Source organism: Dermacentor silvarum, unplaced genomic scaffold (genome assembly GCF_013339745.2).
Source record: "Dermacentor silvarum isolate Dsil-2018 unplaced genomic scaffold, BIME_Dsil_1.4 Seq675, whole genome shotgun sequence".
Classification (NCBI taxonomy): domain Eukaryota; kingdom Metazoa; phylum Arthropoda; class Arachnida; order Ixodida; family Ixodidae; genus Dermacentor; species Dermacentor silvarum.
In genome coordinates, this window is record NW_023606614.1 from 1 (window position 1) to 18,809 (window position 18,809).

The 18,809-nt window shown below is 43.4% G+C and overlaps 1 protein-coding gene across 1 annotated transcript; it reads right to left on the minus strand.

Annotated features, from left to right (window-relative positions):
• Nucleotides 1-4,308: 4,308 nt before the first annotated feature.
• LOC119435393 (ryanodine receptor) lies at nt 4,309-11,976 on the minus strand. The gene is made up of 8 exons (XM_037702263.1): nt 11,883-11,976; nt 10,899-11,045; nt 9,693-9,824; nt 8,457-8,505; nt 7,664-7,771; nt 6,117-6,181; nt 5,031-5,131; nt 4,309-4,390 (listed from the first exon to the last, which is right to left on the minus strand). The coding sequence occupies exons 2-8, from the start codon at nt 11,004-11,006 to the stop codon at nt 4,324-4,326; spliced, it is 630 nt and encodes a 209-aa protein (XP_037558191.1). The 5' UTR covers nt 11,007-11,045; nt 11,883-11,976; the 3' UTR covers nt 4,309-4,323.
• Between the last annotated feature and the right edge of the window lie 6,833 nt (nt 11,977-18,809).

Below are 18,809 nucleotides of genomic sequence, written 5' to 3' on the forward strand. Positions count from 1 at the left end.
GCTGGCTAACACTCCCAGGGTTAGTTCTATTTGTAAAACATAAATACCCCAGAAAGTGGATGGGAAAACGGTTCCGCGGTAGCTCAATGGTGAGAGCATCGCTCGCGTAATGCGAAGGCGTGGGTTCGTTCCCCACCTGCGGACAGTTGTTTTTTCATTCATTTTCATTAATTTATCATTTCTTTAATTCAATTAATAAGTACAAGTAATTTCCCCTCTGTTGTTATTGGTGTTATTGTTTCTGGGCTTCTTATGACATGCTTATTAAAAAAATCGGGCCCCTCGGTTCCCTTTCTTCTCGTTCACTACATAACGAGGTCTCGAATCCGGCAACAATGATGCCTGTAGGTAGCATATGTGGGTTTATTGACCAGTTGCCATCACCCAAAAAAGATCACGTGCTCGTGACGCCTGCGGCAGAAAGGATGTTCCACATCCGCCCTATCGTTTGTGAGTGGTGGCGCTGGCTAACACTCCCAGGTTAGTTCTAGTTGTAAAACATAAATACCCCAGAAAGTGGATGGGAAAACGGTTCCGCGGTAGCTCAATGATGAGAGCATCGCACGCGTAATGCGAAGACGTGGGTTCGTTCCCCACCTGCGGACAGTTGTTTTTTCATTCATTTTCATTAATTTATCATTTCTTTAATTCAATTATTAAGTACAAGCAATTTCCCCTCTGTTGTTTTTGGTGGTATTGTTTGTTGGCTTCTTATGATATGCTTATTAAAAAAACCGGGCCCCTCGGTTCCCTTTCTTCTCGATCAATCGTAGACGCAACACATCTTGTGCTACAGTCACGCGAAATTCAAGATACAGATGACTTCAGTTAGTTCGATTCTGTTTAATTCAATTTTTCAAATAATTTAATTGGGACAGGAGGTTCCTCCTGGTGCCCATACATTCATAAGCGCCCGAACTTCAATATTTTCAATCTCTATATTAACCTTTGCCAGTTAATTTGAACCTGACTGGTCAGCTTCGCCGCAGTACAGTGGTGTTATGCGGTGAAAATACGCAAATTATTGCGGTGAAGCTTACCAAAAAAATGTGGTTGATCCCTCTTATATAGGAATCGGTATAGAACACGAAAGTGAAACGTGTCTTCACAGAAGTAGTGTAATGTTTATTGCACATTGATATATAATGTCTATTGGTGTTTTGTGGCTAAAGCGCCCTTAGGCGTTGATGCACCCACGCTGACGCCTGGTGGCACGTCTCCTCCATCACGACTACCAACGTCGATGACCATGAGCAACCGTCGTGCATATGGAAGCTGCACTACGCTGCACACGCTAGCACAACGCGAAAGACGAAGCACGTAACTGACACACTAATACAACGCGCAAGACAAAGCACGTAACTGAATCGCCACCGAGTCAAATCAGCGCGTACAGCGCGTCGTAATTGCAGCCTCCGCGATCAACTTCAGAAACATTTTCAGAGCTAATTGCGGAGGCCACGCTCCGCTGTGCTGAGTACGGTGAACGCCACCTAGTAGTGCTTCTGCGAGAACGCGTTCGTAGTGCTTCTTGATGCCAGCGTCCCTTCGAATGCTGGCATCGAGGCGTCGTAGTGCTGAGACCACCGAAGCGTTCACTGTCGGTGCGCGTTAGTGTCATAATGCAGTACTTCTCTTTTCTGCTCGTAGGCGGCGGCACCGCCCCGAGCAAGAGCGCGGGTACACGGAGGAGTGTTAGATATATAAGGCGCGTCTGTGTAGCTCTCTGCAAATGCGTTTGTGGCGCAATGGGTTAAACGCTCGGCGATCTATCGTCGCGGACCGAGAGGTCGTGGGTTCGATTTCCAAAATTTGCATGTTTGTGGAACTTTTTCTTCTGGTTTCTTTCTTTGTATTATGTTCGTGTATGTTCGTGTGACGTATTTCCGTGACGGAAATACGTCAGTGAAATCTTGGTGGACCCCGGCATAAAACACTTTCGTGTTAAAATAGAGAGGGGTCACTGCCACGGGACACAGTAAGCATTTAATTAAACAGGCGCACATGCATCATCTCCGGTCGCAGTAAGAGCACCTAGACGCCTGAAAAGCACACTAGCGGCAATTAAGAGCTGTTTTGGCATTGCTATGGTGATTTCAGCCCGCGCTTCATCCGCCATGCGTGTCTCGTATACGAGACCATTAACCGGGCCTAGTACGCGTTCCTTATTTATACGTGTGTGCACGCACCGTGCACTGAGAAGCGGAGAAAGGCCACCAATGTTTTCAGAGAGCTAGCAAAACGGTAGGCTATAATTAAATTGAAATAACAATTGCAGGCAGAACTTTTAGTGGGGGTTATCTGAATGATGCGTAAGCATTTACTAGAAGTCACCTGCTGTTTTGTCGTCGTATATATTGCTGTGTTCGATATAATTGCGAGAAACAGCGCAAAAGAATCGTGAAACAGAGAAGCGTGGCTACAACACCATAATTCTAACTGAGACCATCGTGAGACGATGAAGAGGAGGCGAGTAGTAGCAATGTTATTCATGCTATACAATGATGCATCCGGATGATGCCGCTGCTTCGTGGAAGATGAGCACTGGGAGATGCCATAGAGTTTCTCACTATAACACCTAGAGGGTAAACTGGCACCACCGTCTATGCGAGTTTCTTAAAGGGCTGCCGTGCCCTCATGGGAATAACGGGATATGTGTCTGCGAGGCTTGTGTTGGCTGGTGTTGTACAAGGCTTCAATTAAAACGTGGATATGGCTACACAAATAACGTGTTCTTAAAATAAAAATCTACATAAAAGGCTTTCATTCATCCATATTACATCTCTCAATAAAGTTTACTCACCTACAATGCAGCATCAAGCGAAGAAAAGTAAGAACAGACGACAAGTTGTTCCAAAGCGAGCGAGAATCTTGTCGTCTGCCCTCCAACTTTAGCGGCAAGCTGATACTTTTTACGTTTAATATAATTGTGCACCCAATAGTAAGTCCTCAAACTTAAACGAAACATGCTTTTGTGTAATAATAAAGCTAAAGCAGTTTTTTACGTCTTGTTTTAGCAGGAAATGAATCATTGTGACAGACGGAACGGTGCTAGCCAGGCACGTCTTCAAGGCGTTCGGGCTCTGCAAGAACGATGCCAATCCGAATCCACAATATACCGGCATTCTCCTTGCATACCACAGCGCAGCAGCGCCACATTTCCCTCTAGGTTTTATAGTGTGAAACTCTATGGGAGATGCATCTGTAGGTACGTGACGTAATTGAACAGTGTCACGTTTAGTAGACCTCGTACGTAGACGTGGTTATTGACGCTGCCTCCTCTCGATGCGAACGATTTCGTGATTAACCGTACTATACGGCAGCTGCGTATGGCGCACCCACGTGGGCTCTATCTTGAAAGTGATCTGCGATGGGGACAGAGTGCGCCGAGTGCTGATAGCTTCGTGTACCCTGTGTTCTCGCCGCTTAGTTCGCGTTGAAGCGAAACGCAGCACCAAGGTCAATTCGCTCGCTGCTACGGGCCCTATCGTGAAAGCGATCATCTTACGTGATGGACGGACGTGTTTGCTCGTTGGGTAGGCATAGAAATATTTACGTATTTAAAAACTCAGAAAGTCGAGAAGTGAAGGCCTGCCAGTAAACGTATTAGTGGTATCGGCGCTCGTTCTGGCACCAGAAAAGACGCATGTGCGTGTGTAAACTAAGGAGCACGTGCTATGTCACGTAGCAGTGGCACCTTCCCCTATTTGATATGCTTCACCGCAAAATATGGCTCCATTGCGGCTAAGCTAAAGTTAAAGGCAAGGACGAGGAGGAGGAAAGAGAACGACAGAAGGCAGGAAGATAAACAAAATAACGTCCGGTTTACTACCGTACAAAGTGAATCAATGGCGTGTTAAGCGTTTTTTCGGCTTCTTGTTTAATTCAACCGGCCAGATAATTCGATCAGTTTTGTAGATTTCGTCAGGATCGAGTCAACACAAGTCGACTGCATCTCCGAAAGTGACGATTCCAGAACACGACCTAGCTTTTTTGTCCATTAGCTCGTGGAATAAGGTGACTTTGGGCGAATACGGTACTTCGGACTCTCTATTACCCGAACGTTTCGGTGGTCCCTGCCGGGTCCGAATTATTGATCGGCGACTGTACTTCCTTTTGTAGTTTTAAGTAAACTATGCTTCATAATGTGAAATGTAGTGACAGAAACTTTCTAACATTATGAATACTAGGCTGTGAACATCTTTATAAAAAACGTTGTTCCTTATGTGAAAAATATTCAAAAGTACTCAAAATTCAATTCGCTTGTGGCACTATTTGTATTCGATTCACTTTTAAAAAATGCCATTTGCACACCCCTAGAATTCATGAAACACTCACCTGGCCTGTGTACTCTGTGTCTGGTTTGTTGATGAGATGCATCAAGAAGAACCTAAATTTAAAAATAATGGAGCTTCAGGTATAATTCTCAGCAGCAAGGTAACAGTAAAAATCACACATGATAACTTTTTAGTCAAAGCTTCTACAAACTTAAACAAACAAATAAACTGGTTTTGCTTGAAATGCATCACACAGTTCAATTAATACAACAAAAGTTCACAAAGATCCATCACAAAGGTATTTCACAATTTATTTAGCATTTTTCACTATTAGTCGTCTATATTAAACTGTTTTGGATTACTTGGATAGATAATGCTTAAAGACAGCCTTGAAACTAACTATTCTTAGAATGCTGGTCTGAACCATAAGGTTTTTGTCAACTTTTCTTGTGCACGTACTTCAAAATAGAAAACCGTTGATTATAAACAAGAGATATTTTAGACAATATCCCCAAAGATGTATTTAAGGGACAGAATACTAGGAAAAAAAGCAAACATCAACTCATTATTTATCATAGGTATTTTAGCTTGACTAATAAGTGAAAAAATTATGTGATTTGAATATAAAGGTTGCTAATGCGTTATTTCAATGGAAACTGAACTTGTCTTAATAAGTTCAGGGTGGAAAGGTCCGGCACTCAAAGTCATAATAAAAAATATGAATCGAAGAAGTGAAGCATGAGAGCCTCTCACATGTAGTTAGCCAGGTTATGCTCCTTCTGAACGTGCGTGTCGAAGCCATGGGGCACCCGATCAAAGTAGTCCTTGCCAATGCCACAGATGAAGCAGTTGGACTACAATGGGAAAAGGCACATAGATCACACCAACCGCAAACACCAGTGCACTAGATTTAGCCATTATCTTGTTGTTCGTAAGAAGGCTACGCTTTCCTTAGCTTCATTGTCAGCTTCATATGGTATCATTTATGACTAACACAAACTTCAGAAACTTAGTTCTCCTTTTATTCTGCCATTCATTAACATCAATGAAACAAGACTAGGATAATCCATCACTTGAAAACTAGCAGCTGGAACACGCGAGATACTGTTGCACAGAATATGTGTTCACAAGTGCAGTTCACGGATGGTGCTTAGAAGATTATGAAGCCATCAGCATAATTTACGGGCACCAGTTATCCACACCTGCACTTTGCTCACAACATATAAACAGGTAGGTGGCGTGCTGTGTCATCTGTCATTGGCAAAAGGCAAGGATTATTTTTCCTCACATAATGAGGTTTTCCGTATGTTATTGTACTTGTCACTCGCGTAGTCCATGCAGGTCATATGAAAGCATTTATACCCAATGTAGAACACTCAACTTGTTCAGGTTTCAGAGCTGGCCGGCTACATTTCACTGAAGAACATATTACTCAAAGCGAAAGAGAATTCATTGAGCTATCCGAAACATTCAAACATTATGTGTATAAAAGTTATATATTGAAATAACAACACAGGTGCTCACCAGGGGTTTATTGTTTTTTTGGTTACAGCTATCTTGCTTTGGTGAAATAACACTGCAAACCAGCTTCCTCAAATATATTATTATCTTATTTCTTGTATGCTCACCGCATCTTATTTCAAATGCAAGCGTTTTCCAGCGCACATGCACTACAATTTTTATGTCTGTTTTATAACGACTGATTAACAGTGCAGTCCACTTATGCACTTTTAAATGTAGCAGCATATGTGCATGACATAAAAATTGATAAAATTATTTTGATAATAACAAAGACGTTTCATTATGACGTAAGTGAGGCAAGAGAGATGAACGACTGACCTCCATATCATCAACCACACTTTGCAGCTGGTCTCTCAGCTCTCCAAAGGCATCAATAATAAGACCTGAAAGAGTAATTGCAGCAGATTAGAGAACACTTTAAGCAAGTGAAAATTTAGAGCACATTCAGCTTAACTGAACAAGCACAGCAGTGTCTCACAGTGTAACAGGCATTGTGTGTACAAAATAATAAAGAAAATTCTCAGGTAGTTTATGCTTCATTTGCTAATTGAACTCCATTCTTTAACTATGGCAGCACGTACAGAAATGGCTTGAATTATTCGATGTTTTAAATAAAAACAAGTGTTTTAAATGCAATTGCATAAACCTTTGAAGCTGTAGAGCAATACACATTGCCACCTGGTGTTTTGAGCCAGCAAACGATCAGCATTGCGTGCCCAGAACGGCGAAGAAGACGATGAAGTGAAAGATGCCGCGCCAGCTGAAGAACCGTCCCTTCGTGTCTGGCATTTTTCGTGTCTGGCTGCTGGTGCTTTTCCTTGCTCTTGCCTCAGCTCGTGACAATATATATATATATATATATATATATATATATATATATATATATAACCGCAGCTCATTTTGGTGCTTCTGGTCGATAAATTGTTCTTGAGGTTCTGAAATTCCCTACTATAAATATGAAAGAATCATTGGCTAAGAAAAAAGGCGCAGTTTCGCCCGAAAGGCGAAGCATCGACGGCAATAGCAAATTTCTAGAGAGCTATACGATGTAAGGATAATAGTTTTATCAGCCGTATAAACTTGTAAGCATTTTTTTACTAATTAAGTTAACAAGCATAGTGTCACGAGCGCACGAACGAACATGAACACATATCACGCAATGACCGCCAAAACTCGCTGTCGGAACGCTGGAGTGAGGAAGCGCGGCGGCAGCTGTGAGCGAATTGACCTTCGTGCTAGCTCTCACTTCAACATGATTTAAAGAGCGAAAATACAGCACACGGCGAACTCTGCCACCGTCGCAGATCGCTTTCAAAATAAGGCCTGCGCCGCTGCGCCATAAGTAGCAACCACCACCCCTTCCTCCCTCCCTCCCATCCCCCCCGGCGGTGCCTTGAAAGCGACGGAATACGGCGCGCTTCCTTCCCGCTTTCTCCCTTGTGCGCGCGATATTGAGTCGCCATCGTCGGCACACCCTCGCACGCTTTAACTCGCTCATAGAGCATATGAAGCGCGGCGACAATGTTATCACACTTGGACTTAATACGTAACATCACGGTGACGGCGATGGCAAAAATGCACCTAGAGCGTCCATATATTTGCTATTGCACTAATATAGCAGATTTGTCTGGAGAAACACTTCAATGATTCCTGTTTTGGATTATTGACCTAGCAATGCTAGCATATACATGAACTTCCATTCGTGATAATATTGCCATTGTCTATATTTACGTTCACAGTAAGCGCTGAGTTCATTTTTCAGTGGATGAGGCTGCATTAAATGAGAAACAGGTGGAAGAGGGTCGGTCATGCAAATCCAGGGATCAGTGACTCAGATTCAGGATACAGATTTCGGATCAGCTCACCCTGAATGATGGCCAGCAGGATGACAATGACAAAGAAGAAGAAAGTGATGTCGAAGATGATGCGGTACACTTCGTAATCGTCACCGTCCGGAGGCTCGATTTCATCACCTGAAAGCGAGGAAAACAATCAGCTTGTGAACCTCTAGAGAAGATTGCCTTTTGTTTTGGATACCGCACATGCCTCGAATGATGAAAGAAGAAGCCATAAGAATGTCAATTCCCGTTGGAGAACAATGTGATGAGAATGCCCTACATCTGACTTATAATTGCATTAATTCTTTTGCAGTGTCATCATCCCACAGCACCTAACTGGGTTCATCTTATTGTCACACTCAGAGCCTTTACCTTCTGCTTGTTAAGCATAAAGGGAAGGGACAATAAAGAGAACTTACGAACTAAGGCCCCATATCTCACAGGAGGGGCTGTGTGGTTGTCTTAAAATATATTGTTAAATATGCGTTATTTTTTATTTATTTGAGTGTTGCAACAAGCTTCATCTGCGAACTGGCTGATGCAGAAGCACTATTGGCTTAGGTTGGCGAGCAACTTTAATTTTACATTAGGGCAATAAGCTTGGTTTGGCTTGGTATCTAGTAATGAGCAAGCATGCTGTGCTTCAATGTTGGCAGAGGTATAAAGATCAAAGTGATATAAAACGAGTAATTAGTGAAGCTTGCCACTGCCACAGAACAAAACTGACTTTATCAGTCTGCTTTGAAGATCTAACCTGGTGCAAACCATCCAAAAATGCTTAGTTTTCAGTCAGTGGCTCCGAAGCTGCGGCTACACTTACCGATTCCGCCACCTGCTCTGACACCTTTGTAGAGATGGAACACGAAGCACTGAAATAGGAGGTGAACAAGAAGTCAGGCCGACGAGACCGCTTGCGTGCATTATTAAGTCGATGCATCGCACTGATGAAATGCAGGCTAAATTATTTGAAATTTCTCGGAAAAGAAGTACAGTTGCGTGCAGAAGTGCAGAGAAGATAGTTCACGACCATCACACGAGCAAATCTCTTCCCGAAGGACACTTCGCACGGTAAATGTTTTAAATAAGTGTTGCAAGTCATTTGTGACTCAGAGTTACCAGTTAGGCACAGCTGCAAGCGATTTCTTTGAAGAATACACTTCTTTCTTCACTATTAGTTATTCAGGAGAGTACCCAAAAGTAATTGAAATGTTTTCTCCCCCACGGACACTTTGAATGTTTCCTAAATGCCACAGTCCAAGTCAATGTGCCAAGCGCCACAGCTTTAAGTTGAATTGTTAATTTATTACTTCAAATAATATTACAAGCACACAATAATTCTTTGGTAACTTGTAATCATTGATTCAGTCTTGCGGTTTTAGATTTTACAACAGCACTTGGGCTATGAGAGATGGCCGTAGCAGAATACTACTATGAAATCACTTTGAGCACCCGAGGTTCTTCAATGCGAACCTAAATCTAAGTGCACAGTTCTAAGAAAAAATCTAAGAAAAAATATGTTTTTCTTCACAGCCTTGTTCGTTGCTTTGTTTTCGGATTGATCTGTTTGTAGTAGTGTCAGAATCTTTAAAATGACGTCACATTATAATTACTTAGTTTTGAAATTTCAAGAAGATGGTGGCAAGCACCATTTTCTGATTTACAAAAATATGTAGAAAATGTACTTCACGAGCACAGGTGCATAAAAAACGTGCATTATTTTAGGAACTAATCTCGCAATAATCACTCATTTGCAGAAAGGTTCTTGTTTCTAGTCCTACCAATGGCTTTTGAGGAAATCCCGTCAATCTTGTGCAGATTTTTTTATGTTTGCATCATTCCTGTCCATTAGTAGTGAATAATGTCGTGGTCTGTATTGGACGCTTGTCACACTGGTTCCAAAAGCCTTTAGTACCATTGCCTTCAAAGAACGGCAAATTGTCATGCATATAATTTTGGTTGCTTCTGGGTAGTGCTTAACAAGCACAAAATCATAGCACACATGATGTAATGGTGCATGATTGCATGCACCATTATTGCAAAAACAGTCGGCACCCACCGTGAGCATGCTGTTGCACTTGTGGTCAACCTGGTCGTCCTCTTCCTGGATGTAGAACTTGCGGAAGAAGCTGAACGCTATCACCGTGTAGATGTACACTATGATGGTCAGCAGCATCACTGTCAGCACCAGCTGCAGCACAATAGGCACCGGTCATCTTCCGAGCTCATCGCAACACCCTATGATTATTCTCTATACTGTCACGTTGTGCCGTATTTTTGTGTATATCGTATTTATTTGGATCTAGATCGGCCGCGATGCTTAGCCTGCACCTCAATTTCGAAAGGTGAGAAAATGAAAAAATACAAGCCTGCCAAGATAATAGTGCAGGCACAATGGTGCAACAGTATAGTGAGCAGTTATACTGTCGAGCTGCGGCAGCGGATAGTAATGGCTACAGTACGATCCTTTTATCTTTTGCGCCGGCATTAGCGGCCTTACCTTTTACAGTTCCGACCACTCTTGAATGAAATTCTCGATTATAAGCCAACCTAGGAGTGACATAACTTCTGTTTTCAAGAAAGCTATTGGACTAGATTTGAGTAACTATGGTATAACATGCCCCTACACAACCCACACCCCATTCCAGAAAATGTTGCGAAAAAAGAAAAAAAAAGAACAAATGCCTAACCTGCACAAAACCACATCTCCATAAATCTATTTCTAAAGAAAACCTGGTACAAATTTCACTTCAAAACTTATTTACAGAAACTTTTTTTTTGCTTTTTAATTCAGCCGTCAGTGTTTTCACAGCTACCTTTTGTTCAAACAACAATGCAGTTCACCGTAACATGCATTCATTGCGGTGAAGCCACACTATCAGGCACGACTTAACGGAGATCTTGAGCACATTGCCGTGAAGTCACATGGCAAAGAGTCTTTAAGTACACTTGTGCCCATGACATAAAATTTTATGCTGTGGATGCTGATTTTGTTGTCGTTATCATTTTTGCATAAAATGCTGAAGCACTTACGTATTTTTTTCTTCTAATTTCTTGTCGTGTTTTGTCACTTTATCTAAATATTAAGCTTTACGTTGCTTTCCTAGTCTGTTTATTATCGCTAATGTTGAGCGAGCTCATTCTTCAGTATTCCATTATCTCGTGAGTGTGTTGCTTAGTAAAAAGCAGAAACGTTGTACTTATATATCTAGAGTATTTTCGGTGCAGGCTATACAGGCAAAGATACAATAATCACACTGCACACCTGCTTGCCATTGTGTGTGACTGATTGCAAGATGGTGCGCAGTGTCTTGAAGCCGACAGCCACATCCAGCAGGTGGGCCGCAAAGAAGAAGTAGTTCAGGTTGCCCATCACCGAGAATGTGAAGTACCACAGGTTGTACAGGAACGACTGTGTATAAAGGCAAAGCAGCCACATGTCAAACTCAGTGGGGAAGCAAACTGGGAGAATAATAAAAAGAATCTCAACAGCAATTTTAGGTGTTGCAACAGTAGCCAGTAACAAATTGTGCCACATATGGCTGTGAAATACTTTCGCAAGAGCATTCAGTTTTTCGATGTGCAGTTAGGTCTATTCTTACATAAAGCTGCCACAGAGAGAAAGAGAAAGAAAAGGAAAGAAAATGCAGTAGGGTAACCAGAGAAAAGGTTCACTTTGCTGTCCTGTACGGGGGAAAGGTATTTAAAGAGATAGGAAGGGAGAATGGCGAGTTGTGAAATGGAAATCAGCACATAAAATTCTGAGGCTACACATATCGCTACACCTACCTCGCAGGCTTATATTACATATCGTGTTTGATGATGGCAGCGCACACTACTATCGCCAACATCTTTAGTAGTTGCCATGAAGTGTGACAACGATAGTATGATGACAAGGAAATCACTACAGCAAGGCGACGATGGCAGCACAACAACAACGGAACGTTCTGGTGTCTGAACGTTCAGTTTCATATATATCTGAAACATATCACACATCTCCAGCCACATACATCTCAAAGAGCTAGATGGCCTTCGGCAATGAACAAGCACCGAAACTCGGATTCATGAGAGTACATGTCCTTTGCATCAAAAAAGTCTGGCGTGCGACTATAAAAATGGGTGAAAAAGCCAAAGAAAGCTATTCGCTTTATTAAGGCACTTTAAGCATAGTGCGCAACAGTGAGTGATATTGAATTTTTTTTACGCTGAACACAGGTGAAAAGAAATGAGCCTGCTTTGCAATACTCACATTATCAGTGATTGTGACTCCAGACTTCCAAATCTGGTATTTCCAGTCTACGTTTGTTATGCTTGAAATAAAGAGAAATAAAGATCATATATTATCAATGACTAGACATCAATGAAATGAAGTGCGAATGCAGCACTTTTGGATACATATGTAGCGAAAAGTGGCGTGGAGAAATTATACTGATGCTACATACCTGACGCATTGCTAAGATTTCTAGAATGTGGAAATTGCCTATTCTGTTTATTTTCGCGGATCAATGTTGCAACAATTTCTAGCTGTCTTAGTACACAGTCCACTTCCGTTGATTTGATCCTGATGGGGCCGGCGAAATTGATTGAATTATCCAGCGGGTGGAATTCAACATCATGCAGAAAAAAAAAACGCTCAGTGACACTGCTGATTCGTTTGCCATTATTTTCCTGATTTATTACGCCCCGAATCAAACGTGCGCTCACTTTCTATGCGACCGTAGAAAACTCATATAGAAATATCACAAAGATCCTATACAAAGTAAAAATCTACCGTGCACTCGATTTTTAACAAGAAAAATGAGCAGCAGGAGAGTTTTCTAAAGTCAGCTTCGCCACATATTCTTTTGAAGTTAACTTCGGCGCAATACATTTATATTATGCGGTAAAGCATACAAAGGTCTTGAAGGGTATCTTGTCCGATTGCACCACGGAAGTAATATTCTGAACAATTTTCATGAAAAAGGAAGGTGCGTGTTGAGTAATTGAATAAATACCCTAATCAGACAGTGTTAGCTATGGTTATTTCTTGAAAAACCTATTAGGCCGAGCCAAAAAACGGGCATTTTCAGTTGCACATGGTGTGTGTTGAATGCATTCACTGAGCCGTGAGTTACGCAGAGACAGACGCTGTCACTAATGGGGTCACTATCAGGGTTAGAGCACTGCACGGGCTCGGGCTTACCCGAAAGCCCAGGCCCGGCCCACGGGCTGGGCCGGACCGGGCCGGGTAGAGCCGTTTTTTGACGGGCTCGGGCCGGGCTCTGGCACGGCGTGCGCTTTTTGACCCGGGCCCGGGCCGGGCTTGGGTTTTTTGACGCGGTCCCGGGCCGGGCTCGGGCTTTCTGGTGGTGTGCATGTAACGTGCAGTTAGTTATTCTTGGGCGTCTCAACTCTGAAAAACATGTATTTTTCTGGCTCAGGCCGGGTTCGGGCCGGTTTCGAGTCGGGCTTGGGCCGGGCTCGGGCCTAAGGTAAAGGGGTGGCCGGCCGGGCTGGGCGGGTAACGTAGATTATTTCCGGGCCCGGGCCTGGCCCGGGTCCCGCCATAAATGTTTTGATCGGGCTCGGGCGGGCAGCCCAACGTAAAAACGGGCCCCCGGGCTGAAAAAATCGGCCCGTGCAGGGCTCTAATCGGGGTCACCATAGTGGTCAGGCGCATGCGCCTTGACTGCTAAAATTCGAATTATATGTCGAAGGCAAAGTTCAGGATCGAAATAACGAACGTTTTGGCAGAAATAAATGAATGGTCATCGGCCGCGACTTTCGGCCAGGATCGAATGAACTGAAAATTCAAACTTATAGGAGTCGAATTAACGAACCATACCGTATAAGCCAATTTACTTTTTACTTGGAGTTGTTTATAAATTGAGGACTGTTACCTACACCTCATTATGCGAGCTTGTATTGTTTTGTTTTTATAAGCATGTGTTGTGTAGATTATTTTCACACCCTAGCAAAAATTCTAATAGAAGTTTGTATTAGTCTAATACAGTTTTGTATTAGTTGTATTAGTTTTGTATTAGACTAATAAAAATTTAATAGAAGTTTGTATTGGTCTAATACAGTTTTGTATTAGTTGTATCAGTTTTGTATTAGACCAATAGAAATTTCTATTAGTCGTACTGATTTACCTATAAGACCAATAGGCCCTGTATTAGTCTTATGCAAACAGTGTTGCGTGTCTACTAGTATCTCTGTTAGACTAATAGGTCCTATTAGTCTTATGCAGATTGTTGCTGGTCTGATACAACATGTATGCTGGATTCCACAGCTCGTGTTTGCTGGTGAAAGTTGAAAGCGGACCCCTTGCTTGCATGGAGAGGTGTTTCTATTTAATCACTCAATAATTAAAAATCAGGCCTGCTGTAGAAATGTGCAGCAGACTGCGTTCGCACGTTTGCATTAGTTTCAGCGCACTAAGCTAGTGAAACTGGCCATCTCTCGGCGACATACACACAAGCGACGTGCGCCAACATGGTCTTGCCAATTTTGCTTCACTGAACCTCGTCGCGATGAGTCGTTGAGGAAACAGCTAGTGTTTACAGCACAGCGAATACTTCCCCATGGAAAAAAAAAAAAAAAAAAAAAAAAAAAAAAAAAAAAAAAAAAACGAATTACCAGCTATAATCTGCAAGGCAGAATCGCGCTGCCCGGTCAGCTTACGAACGACGGTTTACGAACACAGAACACCCATGGCAATAGCAGCAACCATGTTTGTTTGCGGCTGAAGTTTCGTTAGTGTCGTATTTTCTGTTGAAGTGCGCAAAAAGTACATGTAAAAACTTTTAACCTAAATGACTGACTTGATACCGCATATAAAACGCCGTAATATTTATTGACATCAAAGAGCAGTATCGCAGAGAAGGGAACACGGCGGTTGGGAAGGATATAAAACTGCGACCGTAGTCATGCGTAGTTGCGCACAGCACGTTTGCAATGGCGGCCGCCATGTCAAGGCGAGGCGTCACGCGAGGCGTGCGTGTTAGTGAATGAATGATGTGTTTTTAAGGAACCCGTGGTGTTAGCGCCTGCGCAATCTCATTCGTGCAGTAATATATTTGGATAGTTTTATCTATGGATGCTGTTAATACTTCAAAACAACGCAAGGCAACTGTTTTACCCCTGTCCTTCGCGGCTTTGTGGATCTATCAGCGTGCATCGATGTGCAGCGTTTTCCCCGGCGCCGATTTGCCATTTCGAGGTAATTATACTTCTTATTTATGCCTCTGTAGTACAGTATGAAGCGTTTTCTTCTTTTTTTATAAAATCCTGACGGTGGACGTAAGTACAGTGCTGTCGGGCCGATAGCTGTGTGCGTTGCAGCAATAACATGCCTGTTTCCGACAACGCTGTGCAAGATTTCTGTCTAGAGTTCCTTATATTTGTCTACAGTTTCGATGGAACATACATGTTATGTTGATTTTGTGTGCTTTGTAATTGTCTTGTCACGTCAGGTAACGTCATTGTTTGTTATAAATATTTTGAGCTAGCATATATATCAACTGTCCTAAAATATTGCCGAGCCGCATTTATTCTAATTTGGAAGCAAATATTGCCAGCTTAAACGTTTCGTGGTAGAACTAGCACCCCTGCTTTCAAATGTTTCTATATGTGTGTATTTTTGTACCCAGGTTTTTTTAACCACTTCATCAAAAGGACGTCCTCTGGTCGAAGTCAACGAAAAGTTCTCTCAATCAAGATTGCTGACCTGACGAAGATCTCGAAAGAGGAATCTGTAAAAAGATATGCTGTGCTAATAAATGCTTCTAGAAATTTTACCTGTTTTTCGTTATCTGGTGCATTGCAACATTTTCTTTCACAGCAATTAATAGACTTATTAGACTAACACTAATAGGCCTATTAGACTAATACACTAATAGGCCTATTAGACTAATACACTAATAGACCTACTAGACTAATACACTAATAGACCTACTAGACTAATAGGCCTATTAGACTAATACACCAATGTCTATTAGACTAATACACTAATAGACCTAATAGACTGTATTAGTGTCAATAACCTAATAGGCTATTAGTTTTTGTATTAGAATTTTTGCTAGGGTGCATACATCTTCCATGGGACACGATTTTTCCAGATAGTTGCGAAGTGTATTTACCGACTAGTTCTCTCGCAGAGTGCTTCAATTTGTCTTATACCGGTGTTACACGGCCACTTTTGATAGCGATCGAGAACGATCTGGATCGGAATGTTCGACCGCGATTGGCTCCCTTCCGCAGATTGAGCAAAGAAGCCAATCGCGACCAAGAAATTTGACCCAGATCGGCCTAGATCACGATCAAAAGTGCGCCGCGTGGCCCCCGTATTAGGCACTGGAATGAAGTCGTGTTTCAAAGAATAACAAATGTAGCCTCTGCCACTGCATACAAGAAAATATTGCATCGGAAGAGCTGACAATTCTCGCAACCTATTGGGAAATGTGCCGGAAAAGGTTTACCAAAATGCGTTATTTTAGTGATGTGTGCATTGGTTCACATTAGACTGGAATGCCAAGTCCTCAGGTGATGCAGGAAACCGGCGAAACGTGAACATATCACATCGGCAGTGGTCTCGCGGAGTGCTGTGTTGTGGACACACTTAGTCCCCAAAATCGTTATTTTCCGCTGGTTGTTTGTGCACCCATAAACTGCACAGTGCTGGCCTGTAGCCTTTTGATGAGTATATATGTCATTATTCACGAGCGTAAGTAATTCGTGACAAAAATAAACGGAAACATCGAAGGAAAGCTACCACTCCGCAATGCAAGCGCAAGGCAAGCTCACAGTCCAGACCGAACAGGCAACACTGACACATACTCTCCACGCCAGACCGTCGGAAGCGCCCTCGTGAAAACGTCTATAGCGCTCGAGCGGCCGTCTTTGCTCGGCGGGGCGACACCTTGCGGCCGTTGCGGGCTGTGACGTCGCGTGCACAGGAGCATGCGCGGCCTAATAGACACGCAGACCTGCGTACGCCAGAAATTATGCTTTTAAGCGCCCCTGTTTTCCCGGCTGTGCGCATTAAAATCCCTATATAAGAAAAGTACCGCCATCCTTTGACAAATGCCGCTTCGCTCTCTCCTGTGTCATCCTGTATCTCCGATTGGACGATGATAGCGCGCGCTTTTCACTTTATGTTTTCTTTTTTTCCGCCTCAGAGCCATGTTGAAAGTCCTCTGCGCAGCCGCAGTCGCCGGCGGCGGCGCGCGCCCGGCCACGGCCGGGCTCGACTGGCGCGCGCGCTCGCTTCTTACGGCCTTCGCATCGGGGCTAGTTCATGCCTATCGCCGCTGCTTGGAGGGGGGCGCTGCGACCCCACCCTGCTCAGCGGTTCCCAGCCGATCTGTGCAGCGCGCGCAACGCTGGAAGATTGGGTCGGGCGCGCTTCTTACCTCACCGTGCATTCAAGAACAAGTCGCCTAATCTTAGAGGACGCGTAAATGGTTCATCTAGGCTTCTTATAAATGGATACAGTGTAACCGTATTAATACATATCGAGCTTCTTTAAGTTCACTGGGGATGCATGCGCCGGGAGAACAGCTCTCCGCCATCAAATGCATTTTGAGGAATGAAAATAAATATTTATTGCTCGTATGCACTTACAATGATTGCCATACTTTCAGGCGAAAACTCTTACGGACACAGTAGCTCACCAAATGTGTCTTATTCACAATTACAATCTAAAGTGTTTCCTTGGCGGCTTGTGTACAGAGGCCGAAGGCTTGTCGTTTTCGTCAGTCAGTTGGTTTGACTGATTTACAAGGAGTATTCTCAGAAACTTCTCGGAAATTAGATTTGCGGATCATATCGCATGACTGTCGTCAACACCTTCAGGGCAGCTCAAGATGGGAGCGCGTTGTATACTAGGGCTGGACTGGTCTTTCGAGTACTTCTAGTACACTCCTGCGTGGTAGGTGTTCGGAGGCTTTCTCGAAAAAGAAAACGCTCTTATATATTTATTTTTATTTTATAAATACTGCAATCACCATGCAGTGATTTTAGCAGGGTGGTACAAGCATAACGAATACATTGGTATGTACATAAAATGCACAGGTTAATAAAAAAACTGTTATATGAATAAATACAAAACGTACAGGTTGGGCACACGCAACGTTACACTAAAGAAGTAAAACACTGTCACTGGAAACATGCCACAAACAAAATAATGCCTCTGTAAACATGATAAGAAAAACTTTAATGTTGGCGCAGAGACGACGTAATTTTTTAGCTGGTCCCAGTGCACTATTGTGCGCGGAAAAAAAGAATGCTTAAAAGAGTTGCTGCGTGAGGAAAAAGGAGTTATAGTGAAATTATGTATTTGCCGAGTAGCGTATCCGGAGGAGAAGGCTACGATCTTTGCTATGTCCATCTTATAATTCCCCTTTATTAGTTGACGCTATCTTGTCCAAAAGCGCTAGAAACTCGGGCTAGAAACTCGATCATTGCTTGGGAACTGGTGAAAAGAAACACCGGGTGCTTTCCCGGAACGGGACTTGCAATACGGAAGACAGCAATGCACCATCACACAGCAGTTATATACCGATGTGCATTGAACGGCGCCAAGTCTTGGCTGTGGCAGCGCGTACTAAAGGCCGTACGACCGTCTTCAGGAGCCCCCAAATTACTGCATACTGAACAACACTGACAGATCACCGAATAAAATGCGCGGGAAAACGATCGTGCGAGCGCGAAGGCAAGCGCATGTACGCGGAGCAGGGGAAGAAGGGTCAGGGTCGCAGCGCCCCTACCGCCGACGGGCGGCGAAACGTGCTGAGAAACTCTCCCATTGTTTCCCCGACGGGTGAGAAGGCCGTAAGAAGCGAGCGCGCGCGCCAGTCGAGCCCGGCCGTGGCCCGGCCTGAAAGCTTCAACGTGGACTTTCTAGGTGCGCCACCGTCGACTTGGCTTTCGCAAGCAAAAAGTAAAGAAAAAGCAAGCGCTTTAGGAGAGGAGGCGGCGGAGGAAAGAGTAGATGGCGGTACTTTTCTTATATAGGGATTTTAGTGCGCATTACCCGAGGGCGCCGCGGTATCTTACCTCGCCCGGTGGCAAGGGAGAGGCGCACGTGAATGATAACGCGTGTGATTCCGTCGCGGCACATCGCATGAAAAAAAAAGTATTTCTACACACATCGCAGATAATACAATCCGCCAATGTTAAGACGAGATCACATGCC

What these genes read in the sequence shown, in the direction of transcription:
- LOC119435393 (XM_037702263.1), bottom strand. Translation starts at nt 11,006, where the DNA reads ATGGGCAACCTGAACTACTTCTTCTTTGCGGCCCACCTGCTGGATGTG. An exon ending in TCACACACAATGGCAAGCAG is followed by an intron (nt 9,825 to 10,898) that starts GTGTGCAGTGTG and finishes ATTGTGCTGCAG; the next exon opens with CTGGTGCTGACAGTGATGCT. An exon ending in CAGAGCAGGTGGCGGAATCG is followed by an intron (nt 7,772 to 8,456) that starts GTAAGTGTAGCC and finishes CCTCGCTTTCAG; the next exon opens with GTGATGAAATCGAGCCTCCG.